Raw genomic sequence first — 16,920 nt, 5'->3', positions numbered from 1 at the left:
GAAAATGTATCTATAAGATCAGTTTGTAGGCAAGCTTCTGGGACATTTTCTTTTCCTTTTTAAAATCAAAGCATATCTATTGAGTCTCTGCTTTGTTTAGATCCATATCATTTGCTATGTAGGAAATAGACATATCGTAATACTTCCTAGGAAGTAGTTTACCAGGCAGTGAGACAAGACAAATTAACTGTAGAAACTATGAGGAGGGAATAAATAGCTTGCCTATTTTAGGCTATAACAAAATAGGAAATAATACATGTAAATACTTGCTGATGTTATGCTCAAAAATAACTTTCACTTATGGTGATCTTGGGTGGGACAAGGCAGAAATGGGGAGACAGAATGCAAATTATCAGAATATAGGATGGATAAAAATAGAACCAAGTATACAATCTGATAACTACAATGAATGCTGTATCAAGAATTTTTGTTAGCCCTGTGGTGGTGCATGTCTTTAATCCCAGCACTTGAGAGGCAGAGGTGGGTGAATTTCTATGAGTTCAAGGCCAGCCTGGTCTACAGAGCAAGTTCCAGGACAGCCAATCTATAGAGAAACCTTGTCTTTGAAAAAGGGGAATAGAATTTTTGATAATATTTTAGATGTTCCTGCCATTAACAAAATGGAAGCCAGGGACATTTTCTTAATTACTGATTGATGCAGGAAGACTAATACCATTGCAGATGGGACTACTTCTGGAATAGTAGTTCTGTATTCTATAAGAAAACAGGCTGAGCAAGTCATCATGAGCAAGTCGGTAAGCAGCATGCCTCCGTGGCTTCTGCATCAAAGCTTCTGCCTCCAGGTTCCTGCCCCATTTGAATTCCAGTCCCGACTTCCTTCAACGGTGAACAGTGATATGGAAATGTTATCCAGATAAAGTCTGTATTCACCAAATTGCTTTGGTCATGGTGTTTCATCACAGAAAGGGAAACCATAACTAAGACAGCCATCTTCAGGATTTAACCTAGTTGATATGATCACTACAATTTTTGCTTAAAGTCACCTATGTATCTATTGTCATTACATTTTTCTACAAAGCATCATTTGTATTTAAAACTGAAGTACCATGTTCAATGAATTTTACAACTGTGCAGTCCTGTTACCACACCCTAAAGCACATGAAAGCTTTAGTGTCATAGATGTGTCCTATGTGCTAGTCCAGATATTCCCTAATACCAGAGTCTGATACATCCTAATTTTTGTAAAACACAGAGTATTTTGTTTCTCTGGTGAGTGAAGTTATACTCTCTACATTCTTATGCAATACTGTCTTCTGTCTGTTTCTGTCCTTTAATTTTCCTGTGCAGGATATATTTTCCCAGCATTCATCAATTTCCTATCTCCAGGCGCTACTCTCCTAAAACTTGTTTTTAGTGTTTCTATATGATTTTGTTAATTTATTTTCCTTCCTGGGCTTTGCAAGCCCTGCTGAATCTGTAATTTGCTTCCCTTCATCAGTTTAGCATCATTTTAGCTTCAAATATTTTCCTGCCTCATTCTTTCTCACCTTCACACAAACTCTAGATTAACTTAATAGGAACAGCTGAAACTTGAAGCAGAATTAAGGCAAATAAATGCATAGAAGAGCTGGGCTTTGGCTTTATACAGATTTATGTATGCATTGAGAATTTGTTTTGTTCTTTCTTTCAGTGGAAATAATATATTTTGACCTGTTTTTAAATTCATTGAATACATACTCTGTTGTTTCTGTTACTCATCCTATCAGCTATTTCTATCTATCTATCTATCTATCTATCTATCTATCTATCTACCTACCTACCTACCTAAGTATCAACTATTAATCCATTCAAACAGGTTCTTACTATGTGGTCCTGGCTAAATTGAAACTCACATGTAGAACAGGCTGTCAATCTCATGGCGATCCCCCTGGCTCTGCTTCTTGAGTGCTCTGATTAAGGGTAAGTGTTTCCATGACTGTCAGTCCACCTAACTTTAAATAGCATTATTTGAGTATTTGAGTTTTTCTTTACTATAGCATGCATTTCACTGATAGAATGTCTCCTTTTTATATCTGATGGTCAACCCCTTTCAGTTGGTTCTGTAGAATGATCACTGTAGTTACTTAAATACTCACAACTGACAAGTTCAGCATTAGGAGCATTTCCATGTCTGTTTATTTGGGTGGCTCCTTCCTTGACTGAGGAGCTCTTCTGATCTTCATTCTCACATACTTTGTAATATTACTGTATGATTTGTATGATGCTAGGGGACTGAAACAATGAATATTTATCCCACAATATGACACTTTTTAACAAGCCAAGTCAGTTATAGTGGTTGAGAAGAATTAATCTGTAGAATGAGCAGCAGATGCTTATTTGGGAGGCTTTACTTAGGCTCAGATGGTCACTGACTTCAGATATCTTTAGGGTCAGAGCACAGCTTCAGCGCAGAGTGAGTCTCATCCCTGGCGAGTCTCAGGAGAGTTCTGTTGTTGATAGAGAGCTGCCAGGTTTTCTACCATCACTGTTTGTCTCTTTAGGCTTTGTATTATGCCTTGGGATTCTTTCCCATCCAAATTTCTTTCTGCAGGGCATCTGAGAGGCGCTCAGGCAACATGCATAGCTCAAACACTTGTAGCTTGGAAGTGGTTTTTCCCAGCTTTCATGTGCTCTGTATTTACATTTTGGTTGCTATTGCTTTCCATATGGCCAAAGATTTTACAAGATTTGTCTCAGCAACTGTCTTATGTCGGTGTTCTGATGCTGTGAAGAGACACCATGACCATGACAACTCTTATAAAGGAAACCATTTCATTAGGGCTGGTTTACAGTTTCAGAAGTTTAGTCCATTATCATCATGGCAGGAGCATAGTGACATGCAGATAGGTATGGCCCTGGAGAGGAAGCTGAAGAGTTCTACATCCAGATGGGCAGTCAGCTAGGAGAGTGCAAGACACGGGGCCTGCCTTGAACAATTTGAAGCCTCAAAGCCAACCGTCAGTGACACACTTCCTCCAACAAGGCCACACCTACTCCATCAGGGTCACAATTTCTGATAGAGCTACTCCCAGGTGACTAAGCATTCAAATCTATGAGCCTATGGGGGCCATTCCCCACTCTTCATATTCAGTGATTTTTATGCATGCTGCAGCATCCTTTTAAGGGTCCATTTCAGACTCTCTGCTATTGGCCTAGCAACTCTTCCTTCATGGCAGCCTAAAGAAGAGAGCTCTTGAACAGTACAGACCTCCATGGCTGGGGCTTTTTGCCATACAGGATCATCAACGCAACAAAGCTGGTCTGTTGTGAAATCTTGTCTTGTTCTATCAGGGATGGATGTAGCTGAGAGGTTTATTTTTCTTTCTTGTGAAGGATCTATCACATTCTGGGATTAGATTTATTTATGTTTCTTCTACAATTAACTTTCTGCTTGATGAAAACAACAACTACAACAAAAAAATCACCTCTTTCTTGGTTTATAGGACCAGGGCTAGTGATGTCATGGATTTTGGGAGAACTTGCTAGGACCACTTTATTAAACCAGCATAATTCCTAATCACATTCTAAATACCATCCTTATATACTCATCAAAGGTATTTCTCTTTGGAACAGACAAATACCATAACAGGTCAAAATGCAGAAAACAACTGATTGTTGGGTACCCAGCCCCTATAGATACATCTACAACACAACTATTATACCCAAGGCTCAGAAAATATCATGGAAGAGAGGGTCAAAAGACTGTGAGAGCCAGAGGTCCAGGCCATCTACGGTAAAAATGTGTCTCCTAGAAATAACAGGGACACTTCATTAATGATGCCTCCACAATATGGCTGTCTAAATAGACCTCAAGAAGTACACTACCAAGACATGCTAACATGGAAGGAATAAATCACAGAGGACTTACTATCTGAAAAAGAACTATAAGCCACTAAGAAATGCTGTGACAGAGAGAAATTAGTCTTCCTAAGGAATGAATCCCCTAGTTGGTATCCAATACCACATGGCCAGCCTTGAAATCATATACAGGCAAGCAACAGTAAAAGGACACAGTAGGTTGTATTTGTGTATTTATGCATATTTGAGTTATTAAAGGGAAAGGGCCATGGATTTGAGAGGGAACGGGGTAGAAGAGTATATGGGAGAGGTGGGAAGAAAAAAAGAGAAGAGAGAAAATAATGTTCTTGCATTTTAATTTAAAAACATGACTCATTATGGAGGTGTGCACTTACAACTCTCAACACTTGGGAAGTAGACAAAGGAAGAACAGGCATTCAAGGTCATAGATGACAATGTATGGATTCGGAAGCTAGTCTCTACTACATGAGAATGTCTCAAAACACAAAACTAATGACATAACAACAACAACAAAGAAGCTGACTTTTGAATTGGTTATTCTTATTCTGGTGTGGGTAGCTTTAAGATGTAAGTTGTATATCCTAATCAGGGGAGGGTTCTATTAGTCTTTGTTCTTATTTTGTTATTTTTTTCTTAATGCTTAAAGTAACAGCATTTACTCAATGAAAAATTTATTTTATTCTTACATAAATAGATTTCTTCAAAAGACACAAGAACTTATGAAAACATGGCTAGATTTCAGAACATAACTGCTCCCATTCACAGCTATTTTAATTAAAGTTTTGTTTAGTTTTTTTTTTTAAACAGGATTTCTGGAATAATACACATATTCATGCCATTCCCAGAAAACTCTCATTTTGTTAATCAAGATTACTTGCTTTTGTTTTGTTATCAAGGATTAAATAAACAAAGCTACATTTTACAGTAAGATATGGCAAAATCGCTGGGTTACCCCCACCCCCATTTTTTAGTTCTATCAGACAATGTTTGATAAACAGAAATTTAAGAATTAGAGGCTAGAATGTCTGAGAGAATCTTTACATGGAACATCTAATCAGACGTGCCTTTTACACCTGAAAGAGATGAGTTTTCGGGCAGCAAGGTCTATGCAGGGCACTTGTCTATGCAGGGTGCTTAAACTGTCCAAGGGAATGCCTACAAAAGATAGCCAAGACCGAGATTGGCATACACAAACCAGTGCTTTTAAGAGCTTAACCTAGCTAAGTAGAATGACAAAATGGAACGTGTCCAGCTATAAAATATAAGAATTAATTTATAATTTGACAGTGAGAAGGTTATGGAAACTGACAGTGTGGGAGACATAATCTCTTTGTTCTCACATATTCCTCTCTTGGATATTAAGCATTCATTCACTCGGAGTGAGAGGCCAGGTGGCCACTTGGGGGCAAAACAGTGAGACACATGAAAAAGAGATTAAAAGGCAGGTGATGAACATTTTAATCCCAGCTCATTCGGTAAATCTTTGGCTCGTAAAACAGTTCTTTCACCTTCCTGCACCTCAGCTTTTTTATTTCTGAAAGTAGAAGATTGCGGGTGAGGGTTACAATAATTCTAATATTCTTCTGCTTTATGCCACAGATTCAGGAGTGGGGAGTTTTCCCTGTATTTTAAATACAAAGAAGTAGGGAAAGGGGCTGAAGAGATGGCTCAGTTGGTAAAGCGTTTGTCACACAGGCATGAGGACCTAAGTGTGGATCCCTAGCATCTTCAGCACACTTAAAAAGCCCCAAAGCAGCAGTAGTATCAGCAACAACAACCACACACACAACCATACACAGGGCTGTCACCACCATCACCACCACCAACACCACCACCAACAACAATCAACACCAAGTCAGGTATGCCACTGCCTGTATCTGCAATACAAGCACTGGTGAGCTACACGGCAGGAGAACCACTGGAACTTGCTGGCCAGCTAGCCTGGTCATTAAGCTCCATCAACCTTTGAATGTGTTTGTTCTGTCTCTTTCTGTTTGTCTGTCTCAAAAATAAGGTAGCCTCAATGGTACATAAACAATGACACCAGATGATATATTGATATGGACTGGAAAATCTCACAGAAACCCAGCCCTAAGTGAAGAACTACAGACAATAAATGACTACTGAGAGAAGCAGACCCCTAACTGGTTATACAATACCAAGGGATCTACCCTAAAAGACATCCATATGAGCAATGCTAAATGGGCTTAGCATGTTGTATTTATATACTTATGCATGAAACAATAATCATCAAAAGGAAAACAATAGAGATAACTCATGAAAGTAGGAGGGTCTTTGGGTGGAGGCAGGGAACAGTAGGTATGGTGATAGAGACTGAAGATGATCCATGTATGAAATGTCATTGAAATGTCCTAATTAACTCTGTTAGTCTATAGAATTAATAAATGCTAATAAAAATGAAAACAAAACATTAAGAACTTTATTTATGAAATTCCAACATTGTATCTAGATGTGTTTACTACAATGGAATAAAAAGTAAAATAAGCAGAAACAGTTTAAGTATAAAAACAGATAGATTGGTTGAGATCATGAGTGGCCACTGAGGACCATGCCTGTCAGGGAGATTACTGTGCTTATTTTCCCATACATGGATGTCACGGACATCCAGGTAATGTGTGACATGAGGCAGGGAGTGGATGGATGTGCAAGGCTGGAGTGCCTGAGTTCATTAGCAAGGAGTGCTCAGTGTTTACTTCAGGTCTTCTGTTGTCTGGAACCGGAGTTATACTTTAAACATATTAAAGGACATACATAATAAAATAAACAAGACCCTGATGAAAGCTGGGCAGTTATTGGTTTACTAAAGGTACCAGGAGGAATTTAACAAGGTTTCAGAAGGATCATATGCCAAGATTAAATGAAAATGTCATATGAGAATGATTAGGAAACATTTAAGGTTGGGTTAGCCAGCAGAATTAAGTCTTAGAATATTTATCTTTGATATGCATGCAGTTGTATGTTGGTACCTATTACATGTGTATTGTCCTGCATTGAGTCTGGGCCAGTGTCTCAGTGGGTAAAGCACTTGAAGCAAAATTGTGTGAACATGTGTTGAATCCCCAGCAACATATTAAGGCAATTACAGAAATGCATGCTTGTAGTCCTAGCACTCCTGCAGTAAAGTGGGAGGGGGAGGAAAGAAACCCCTGGAATTTGAGGGTCAGCTGTTCTAGTGTATATGGTGTTGAACAACATAGAGTCCTGTCTCCGACAAGGTGGAAAATGAAGGTGTTACTGAAGGTTGTTCTGTAACACCAACACAGACACCATGGAAGGGGTGAACTCTCATTTACAGGCAGGCATGCACAGGCACATACACACACACACACACACACACACACACACACACACACACACACACACACACACACACAGCCATACACACCAAAAATCTTTTTAAAAGTATATTGCATATATATTTATATCAATTAAATATACACAAAATTCATATATATTAATGTTTTACATATATCTTTTAATCTGTCTATCTAACCTATCATCCATCCATCTGTCCACCAACCCATCCTTATTCTTTTTGTTTTGTTACTCTAGACAATCTTGAACAATACAGTATGAAGATGACTATGGTACTTTGCAAACCATAACCTACAGGAATGACAGAACAGCAAGTCATTCATGACCTTCTGCCTCTTTCTCATTAGACTAATGCAGATTGAGTATTTACAGTTTTGGATCTTTTAAAAACAGTGTAATAAAGGCAGTACTCCAAGGACAAGCAAATCCTTCCAGGGAGTGAAGGAAGGTGTTCAGGGGTGGATTAGAAACAAGGTGGCAAATGGAAGTGTCTGGGCATGCCATGATTTTTAAAAGAAAGACATTTAGGTCTAAAAAACACTGCCTCACAACTGCAAATGAAGAGGCTCCTTAGTTATTAGCTCATGTAAGATGTGAGCACAATGTGTGCCCCCACTGTGTGTCTGTGTTTGCTCCTATGTGCCTAATTGAGGCTAACTCAAGCATGCATTTTCCTTCTGAAAATGAATGGTAGAGAGCTTATTTCCTATTAGTTGTTGCCGATAGCCAGTGTTTTGTGTTTCTTTTCCTGACTCTGATATACTCAGACACACTTTTACTTCTGACCCTAATAAATCTGTAGCTAGAGAAACAGCAGAGATAGGCTTGATATACAGGGCCTTCCATACAGTGCCTTCAGAAGGCACACAGGCCAGAACTTCACTCTGCTCTGACAGATGCCAAGAGAAGAGGAAGAAGATAAATTAAAAGGCAAAATTATGAAATCTAAATAGTTGTCTTATTGCAAAAAAGAAAAATTCAGTTTTATATTTGGAGCTTAAAATTATTTCTACCTATAACTATGGGTATTGTTTTATGGAAAACTGTGGTCACTAGGAATGAATAAATCTATTATATTTGTAGTGAGTACCAGAAACCATTTGGGGCACAGTTTTGTCCTAAAGGGCAGTATTGCCGTAAGGATGAAATGGGTGCTCTGAAGCCAATCATGCAAAATGAAATGAAAATTACTATTTTTGTAGATTTTCAAGAGATAGCAAAATAAATACACAAAGGTATTTCAAATCCATTCTCATAAATTATGCATTAAATTACTGTATATAATTTAGTCAAAACACTTGTTATAACGTTCTTCAAAGTTGGGGAACAACTACACATGTCTCTGTCTTTGTACTCTTTATCATCTATCTATCTATCTATCTATCTATCTATCTATCTATCTATCTCTGTCTCTGCCTCCATCTCTCATCTCTACTGCTGTGATCCCTAATACTCTGGAGATACTTCCCATCGTATACATGGTTACACTGCCCTAATGTGGCTGCAGAAGCTAGGGTTCCTGTAAGTCACTTGACATCTGACATCCCAGCATCTCTTCTGTAATGTAGAGATTAAATAATACCACAGGAGCATTGTGAGAAATTAAGATAATTTATGTAAGGTGTTTCACCTTGTGTTTGGCACAGTTAAACACAAATGCTAGCTATGACTAGTAATAGCACTTATTCTTGTGGGTTTTGTTTTGGTTTTCCTTAGCGTGCTTTTCTCTTTCACCTGGGAGAGAGAAGGTTGTCATTTATTGAGCTTAACTGAGCCATCCATTTGTTGGTGGATATATTCATTGGGGCAAAATAATATAGTTCATCTTTTCCTAACCTAACTCCCACTTTGACAGTCAGCTAAATTACATTTCTTCCTGCCCGGACAGGAAATACCTTGCATTACAGAGATTTGAGAAGGACTGTGAAGAACATAGAGACATTACAGAACTGCAGCAGGGGACTGCTGAAAGTGGTTTGAACTCCAAACAGCTGAGGGCTATAGAAGGGTTGCAGCAATTGCATTGGCTGAGCGTTGAGGCCTGGCCCAGCTGCATTCAGACTGTTTGATGAGGGACAAACCAGGTGTGCTCATGTATGAATCAGAACTAACGTAGCAGATGCTAAAAGCAATCCTGACTCATTTTAGTGTTTCTCTCTGATATTCTCAGCTCTAGCATCTTGTCTGGCAGGAAATCCTGCTGAATACCATCCCTTACACAGGTTTCCCAGTCCACAGTGATCCACATACTAGAGACTTACACATAAATCCTGCCTATGATTCCCGTGTCAGCCATCTTAATGTACAGCACTATGCCAAGTTTGTTTAAATGTTTCTTGACATTCTACTCCCAGGGAGAACTTTGCACAATTCTTCTCCATGAGAAAAGTCATTGCAAGTCAATAGCAGGTCATTACAAAGTAAGAGAACATGGAGCAAATTTTACTTCTTGTAACATTTACCTTATCTTTACCCACCCCCTAATTTGTTCACTGAGAGTAAAGCATAAAAATAAATGCCAAATGAGGAAGTCTGTTGTCTAGACGAGGGTGGAATGACTAAGATTGGCTTGGAAATGTACTTACTTATTATCAAAGAAGAGTCAGGGAACTGAACCTAGAATTTCCTAAAATAACTTTTAAAAAGAAGACTGGGTGAGAAAATAATAAAATAAAGTCTTTCATTAATATAGCTTTTGCTTTTAAATAAACACAGATGTCTGTGGGTCATCCCATGACATATAAGGATATCAGTACTGAACATATTTTCAGTTCCCCATGGGTACATTCTCCTCACAATATCCTAGCTTTCCATTTATTTAAACTAAAATATATAGAAACAAGCATTGTATGTTTAACAATGAAACATTTAGGCAAATTATAGATCTGCTCGGAGAAACAGAGTTTTATACCTGCTATACCAATGTTCAAATATGTCTATTGTCTTACTCAAGAACATAGTGGTTTCCCACTCATCCTTAAGATGAATTTCTATCTAAACAAGGGCACCTCAGACCTTATCATCAGTTTAACATGAACATGATGAAACACTGAAATAGAATTTCAAGGTCAGGAAGGTGAGTTGTTTCTGTTGTTAAATACCGTGGCCCGAAACAGTTTATTAGGAAAGGGTTTATTTTAGCTTACAGTTATAGTCTGCCATCAGTGGAAGCAAAGGTGTAAACTCAAGGCTGGAACTGAAGCAGAGACCGTGGAGGAATGCTGCTTCCAGGTTCACTCATCAGAACACGCCCATACAGCTTGGCTTTTTATACAAGCTAGGACCATCTGCCCAGGTGGCACCACCCACTGTGGAGCCCTCCCATATCAAAGGTGAATCTAGAAAAGGTGTCATTGACTTGCCCATAGGTTAATCTGATGGAGGCAGTTTCTTAACTGAGGTTCCTTCTTCCCAGGTGATTCTAGTGTATGTCAGGTTGATAGAAACTCAGGAGCACACGAACTGAATCATGGTCACATCTAACTTTGTATTTTACTGTGTTTATTGAATTATGTTCTTTTGTATTTCAAATGGAAATTGTTGTGTCATAGATTGAATAGTATCTGATTTTCCAGGCAATACTCGGCAATAAAGATGGATGAATTATGTAATTGTGCCAGGTGGTGGAGACAGAGACATTTAATCCCAGCACTTGGGAGGCAGAAGCAGATGGATCCCTTTGAGTTTGAAGACAGCAAGGTCTACAGAGCAAATTCCAGGACAGTCAAGGCTACACATAGAAATCCCTTCTCAAAAACAAACAAACAAACAAAAAACAACAAAAACAAACAAACCAACCCCAAAAACCCAACAACAAAAAGAATTATGTAGTTGTTTATCTTCTGTTTTTAGCTTTAAAAAGTAACTAAAACTGTTTAAAAAAATCACTTTATTAAAAGTTTTGTTAATTAAATAATTTTTATCAGATTCTAATAATGATTCACAACATGCATTTGCCACTATTTTCCTAACTTTTATTAAGACAGGCTGATATTTTTTTCTGTGTCAAGACCCAGAGTGAGGATAAATTATTTTGCTGTTCTGTTTTTAGACAACTAAAGGCTGGTAAGCATGTCTGTCCATGGGGATCACCTGGAAACATAACCACTGATGATGCCCTGTGTCCCCACTAATTTGTGCTGAGCATGGCTTAGGCCTGTCATATTACAAAAGTTCTGTAGGTGACTAAAATATGCAGCCCTTGCCACTCAAGTGAGATTGAGGGTCATTAGCACCATCTTTACCTGTGCTTATCAGAAAGATATTAAAGATATGCTTCAATAATTCTGCATCAGAGCCACACATCCAAAGGGTGGGATTCATTATCTATGAAAATATAGGACCAATGCTATTGCATCTTTCCTCCATTAATCAATTTTTCCTTATGAATGAAATACCTTCAATAACTTAGAAGGAAGAAAGGTTTATTTTAACCATGATTTTAAAGGGGAGGGCTGGGATTCTACATTCCAACTGAGGCAGATGTATCACAAAACTTTAAATCTCCCTGTAATCTATATCATGTGACCTAAAACCGTACAGTAGGCCTGGACTTCAAAGATGTCTCTCAACATCAGCAATTTGGGAACTAAGCCTTTAGCCTCGGGCTTTTGAAGAGCATTTCAGATCCAAATCAGGACACATATGAACTCCAAAACTCTCATTCTTTCAAAGTTATCTAGAATTCTCCTACAAAATGAGAGACCTAAGCCATTCTGTATTCTCCAACTCCACAGTTCTAATTTCATAAATCTAAGCAAATATAATACTGAAAAAGTTAATAAAGATTGTATTCCAAATCCATCCTCAGTTTTGTGTATACTTTCACTCATCTAGAGTTAGTTTCTCTTTTCTCTTCACTGGGTCTCATCATTTGGTATCTAAAGTCCTACCTCTGAAACAATGAAAATTCATGTATGTTTTTCTGATAATTCCATAAGCCAACCATGCCCAATGTTTAGATCATCAAGTGCATATTGTCTTGTTTCCTCAATTAAATTATAAGTATCTTGAATTTAAAAAAAATCGTGTTATGTTCCTTTTCAGTCCTAATTTGGCACCCTATTTTGTAAGTGAATAATATAGTTAAAATTTTCTCCACTAATCTAACTATCTCACTTCTTAAAAGATGCCATGTCTCTGGAGCGTCCCTGTAATAGACCCTTATGTATGTATGTGCCTCACAAGCAGCTGGGCTTTGGAATTGATTTTGCTACTGCCTTAAAGATTGAAAGACTCATAATAAATCTGCTTAACTAACATAGAAATTAGCCAGAGAATGATTTAACCTTTAAGTGTTAATATGAAAATACTTGATTTCTCATATTCCTTAGTCCTGTGCCTGTTTCATTCACCATCATATCTCAATGTTTACAAATGCTGCATACTAAGTGAACTATAAACATTCCTTCAATAAACTATGCAGAAACAAAAATAATTCTAAAATAGACCATGAGCTCACAGTATCATCTGGCTATATAACTTTCATCAGTAGCTCTTACATTTTTTCTTGGTATTTATGTATTTTATACCATATAAATAATAACTAGTAATTACAGAAAACATCCACTCAGAGGTCAATATGGCAGCTCAGAAAGTAATGCCACTTGTATATGGAGCCAAGTCTCATAATCTCAGTGACTTCCATGATTCCATGAGATCCAAAATGAGAGGAGAGAACTGACTCCCACAAATTGTCCTCTGATCTTCAACATGAGTCTGTACTCACACATAAATACAAATAAATAAATTTAGCAGATTTTTTTACACAAGGAAACACCCATTTTGTAAACATTTAAAAAACACAATTACTTAAAATATACAATCTACACATAACTACTAGAAACAGTAGTTGAGACAATCAATTTACATGCTAATATGTATGTCTACTATTCAACACCAAAATATCAAGTCATCCAGAAAATTATGAGAAAACTAATTTTGATGGTTGCATTAATATCTATGTCAAAATTTCCATAACCATTGATCATTGGAATACTGTTATTTCAGTTTTTGGTAATTATACACAATGGTGTGATAAATAATATTTATCACAAATATTCTTATTCAAACATATCTGTAGAATAATATTCATGAGGTAAGGCCACTAACTTTAGAAACTACATACAGTTTACTGCCTGTGATTGAAAGAGTTAAGTACATGGACCCAAAAATGTTTATACTATTGGGGTTGACTCAATGAATCAGTGGATAAGAGTTGATGGGCAAACCTACCAATCTGAGTTCAATCCCCATGACCAATGTAAAGGCAGATGGAGAAAACTGATGACTGAAAATTGTCCTCTGCCTCTTGCATGTCACACACACACACACACACACACTCACACACACTCACACACACACACACACGCATACCCGTACACAAATAAAATACACTTGAATGTTTGTGAATGTTTGTTCTGTTATAGTACATCTTTAAGAGTTAGGAGTTATGTAAAACAATCTGTTTCTTGGCAATAATTCCTTAAAGAGATACCTAGATTAGAATGTAGTAAATAAATAATACTGTTGAAAAATACTTACATTCTTTTTGAGGGTAAGTTTCAGTTTGGAGAGGTTTGAATTCATAATATGGTATCTCATGCTTGAATATAGAAGCGAGAACACCATCAAGCTCTTCAATGCCTTTCTGTTTTTAAATGGAAAGAATATTGAAAATTAGCTGATAGGCTACTCATGTTCTAGTGAATGGCCCCACACCCGTGTATACATACATAGCACTAACTGAACTTAGTATGTTATAAAATAGCAAGACATGAAGTTGTGAGGGAGACATATTGGGGGGACAAGAGAATTGCAGATGGAAATGGGGGATATATATGATCATATTTCACTATACACATGTATAGGAAGTAAACAGAAGTCTTGATTAACAAAGGAAAAACAGGTGTGTTGTGTGCCATGGTCTTAACGGGAGGTGAACCCACTTTCTATGTGAAGTTGTATCGTCATCATATTTAGATACCTGTAGGGAAAGTCAACTTTTAGACTGAACAGAGTCTGTGGTGGGCCAGAACCAAGCTCTGTGTTTAAATATCTGGGAGAAAGAAACTAAAGTCACCTCCTTTGTCCCACTGTTCATGATAAGGGACAGGAAAGTAAGCCAGGTCAGCCATTTAAAGAGGAATTTGATAAGCAGTTGTATCACATATTTTATAATTTCTTGCTGCAGCTTATAGCAAAGCAGGTTAAGTACCCAAGCAAAAATAAAAAAGCTTTGGGGCAGCAGTTCTCAACCTGTGGGTTTCAATCCCTTTGATGGTGGAGCTACCCTTTCACAGGAGTCTTCTAAGACCACTGGAAAACACAGGTATTTACAGTACAATTCGTAACAGTAGCAAAATTCCAGTTATGAAGTAGCCACAAAACTAATTTTATAGTTGGGGGTCACCACAACATGAAGAACTATATTAAAGGGTTGCAGCATTGGGAAGGTTGAGAACCCACTGCTTTAGAGGGTTAGGCGAAGTTTCAGTCTCTCTCTCTCTCTCTCTTTCTCTCTCTCTCTCTCTCTCTCTCTCTCTCTCTCTCTCTCTCTCTCTCTCTCTCTCTCTCTCTCTCTCTCCTTCCAAAAATTATCAAGTTAATATAAAAGGATACATCTTTAGTAAAAGCGATATATTTTCCCTAGTCAACGCAATTTTTCTAACTTTTGAATGAGTCATTTCTCAACATTGTGACCATGAATACTGAAGTAAACATTACAACTCAAGGCAAGTATAGTGAAATAAGTCTTTAAATTACTTTGTATTTGTTGCTGATTAGATATGTGTATGGTTATAGAGTCCCCTTTACTGACTTGCAAATAACGCGGTAGAGAAAAAAATGTTCTGAAATCCTGATCTAGGTTCTTTGTGAATCTTAGTAATATGCAACTGATAGCATCATATGAGAACACTAGTAACTAGGTGAAATACCAGTAAGTATGATTTGCTTTTCTATACATTTTCTGATGGAGTTACTACCTATCAATAAAATGAAATCGCCCCAACCTAGACAGAAGTCTGCACAGAACTGTGTGTGGAAATTCGGCCTTCCATGCTGGGGTTTCCTCTGCTGAAACTAATACATCAGTCTGTTATTCACATCTGAAATTCTAAACTTAAAGCATATAGCTTTTGAATTATTTAGAATGAAGTTTTGCTACTGTACATCAGAGACTCAGAGGGACAGTGGCATAAACAAGACAGAGTCCCCTGCCTTTTAAACTTAGAAACCAGCAATTCTTCAGCCTAGGGCTGATGTAGTGACTCCCTGTGACTGGGGATCTAGGCCTGCACTAGAGATTTAACAGCTTTCCATTGTCTTTCCAGTTGAAGATGGCTTGTCTGTTGCTCCCATGTTGGTCTTTCAGACAATCAATAGAAAAGAGTGCCAGGAAAGCATGACTACCTGCTGTGAAAGCTTCCAAATTTGCATGTGGCTGTCAGAGACATGCCATGTCACTGGGTTTAACTTAGACATATGTCTACTTGCTGGCTGCAAAGGAGGAAATGCAATATTCATCTGAGTGGCCATGTGGATATAGAATAGAGACTGGCAGAGGAAGGAAAGTGTGAAGATGGCAGCCATAGGAGGCTGATTAGAGGGTACACAAAAAACACAGAGTGAAGAGATAAGTTCCAGTATCCAGAGCACAGTGAAATGGCCACAGCTGACCATAACCCACTGCATACCATGTGAGGGACATGGTAGGAGGAGCCTGTAGTTTACAAATGAGAAATGATGAGGAGTGAATACCAGTCACCTGTATTTTATCAGTTTTCAGTAGGCACATATTAGAATATGATACTGTGGCAAGTCACTGTGTATAATTATTACATTTTAATTTTAAAAGAAGACATGGGATGGCTCCACATATTTGAAGATCAATCCTCTTGAAAGGGGAATTGTTATAATCTAACTTTTCGGATATTTGAGTTTGAAGAAACCATAGAGAGCAAGAATTCTAGATTTTTCATTGGACACCTGAAAAATTCTTCAGCGTGAAAGAAGCCTATTTCCTGTGACATCAGTGGTTATCATTTTAATAAGAAATTATAACTCATACCCATATCCCATCCAAATTTCTCCTTTGCCACATTGCTACCATCCAGAAAGGAGAGATAGTATGTAGCCTTTCGGAAAGAGGCATTTTTCATAACTATTTCCTTTATTTCCATAGGTAACTTAGGACAGCTTTTGTATAGTCTCTAAGTCAATATCAAAGTGTACTAACTCACGGTCCAGGACTGTAGTAAAAGAAAGATGGATTATAGCACAATTCTCCATCTGCCTGCTGTGATACACTTCAGAGATTTCATGATTGTATAAGCAGACTTTTTATCATGTGGACCACGATGTATTTCCAGGGGGTAGTTTCACTTCTCTCACCACCTTCTTTGCATACTTGGTCTACATTTTTTCACTACATTATTCAAATAGTGTCAGAAAGGAAGGTGTCCTTGAGTTTTCCTTATATTCCAAAGTAGTAAATACTAGTTGTGCCCCATATACAAGGAAGGAACTGTGTGAAAGACATTGGTTTCACAGAGATAAAAAAAACATAGCCCGCCCTTTAATCAAGTTTCTTGGGTGGCAGGAAGAGCAGTGCTATAGTTTCCCATGGAATGGATGAGTGCACAGAGCAACCAAAAAGAATACAGGAGGTAAAGGATCATATAGCAAAGAAACACAAAGGAATGCTTTGATAAGAGAGAGTTCTGGAAAAGATTTGGGATCTTGTATCATGTGCATTGAAATGAG

General features: G+C 37.7%; 1 protein-coding gene across 8 annotated transcripts in view; it reads right to left on the bottom strand.

The window, feature by feature from the left end:
* Positions 1-16,920, bottom strand: part of Bank1 (B cell scaffold protein with ankyrin repeats 1) — a 286,273-nt gene that overhangs the window by 151,545 nt on the left and 117,808 nt on the right. For all 8 annotated transcript variants that reach the window (XR_003481292.2, XM_027395774.2, XM_027395775.2 and 5 more), the window contains one exon: positions 13,699-13,804. Coding sequence is in view for 7 of the 8 variants with exons in the window: in XM_027395774.2 (XP_027251575.1) it covers positions 13,699-13,804 (106 nt within the window). In the remaining variant the exon portion in view is untranslated. The remainder of the gene's footprint in view (positions 1-13,698; positions 13,805-16,920) is intronic.

The sequence above is a fragment of the Cricetulus griseus genome (assembly GCF_003668045.3).
Source record: "Cricetulus griseus strain 17A/GY chromosome 1 unlocalized genomic scaffold, alternate assembly CriGri-PICRH-1.0 chr1_0, whole genome shotgun sequence".
Taxonomy (NCBI): Eukaryota; Metazoa; Chordata; class Mammalia; order Rodentia; family Cricetidae; genus Cricetulus; species Cricetulus griseus.
The sequence above is the reverse complement of the archived record's forward strand: the minus strand, read 5'-3'. Positions and strand labels throughout refer to the sequence as shown.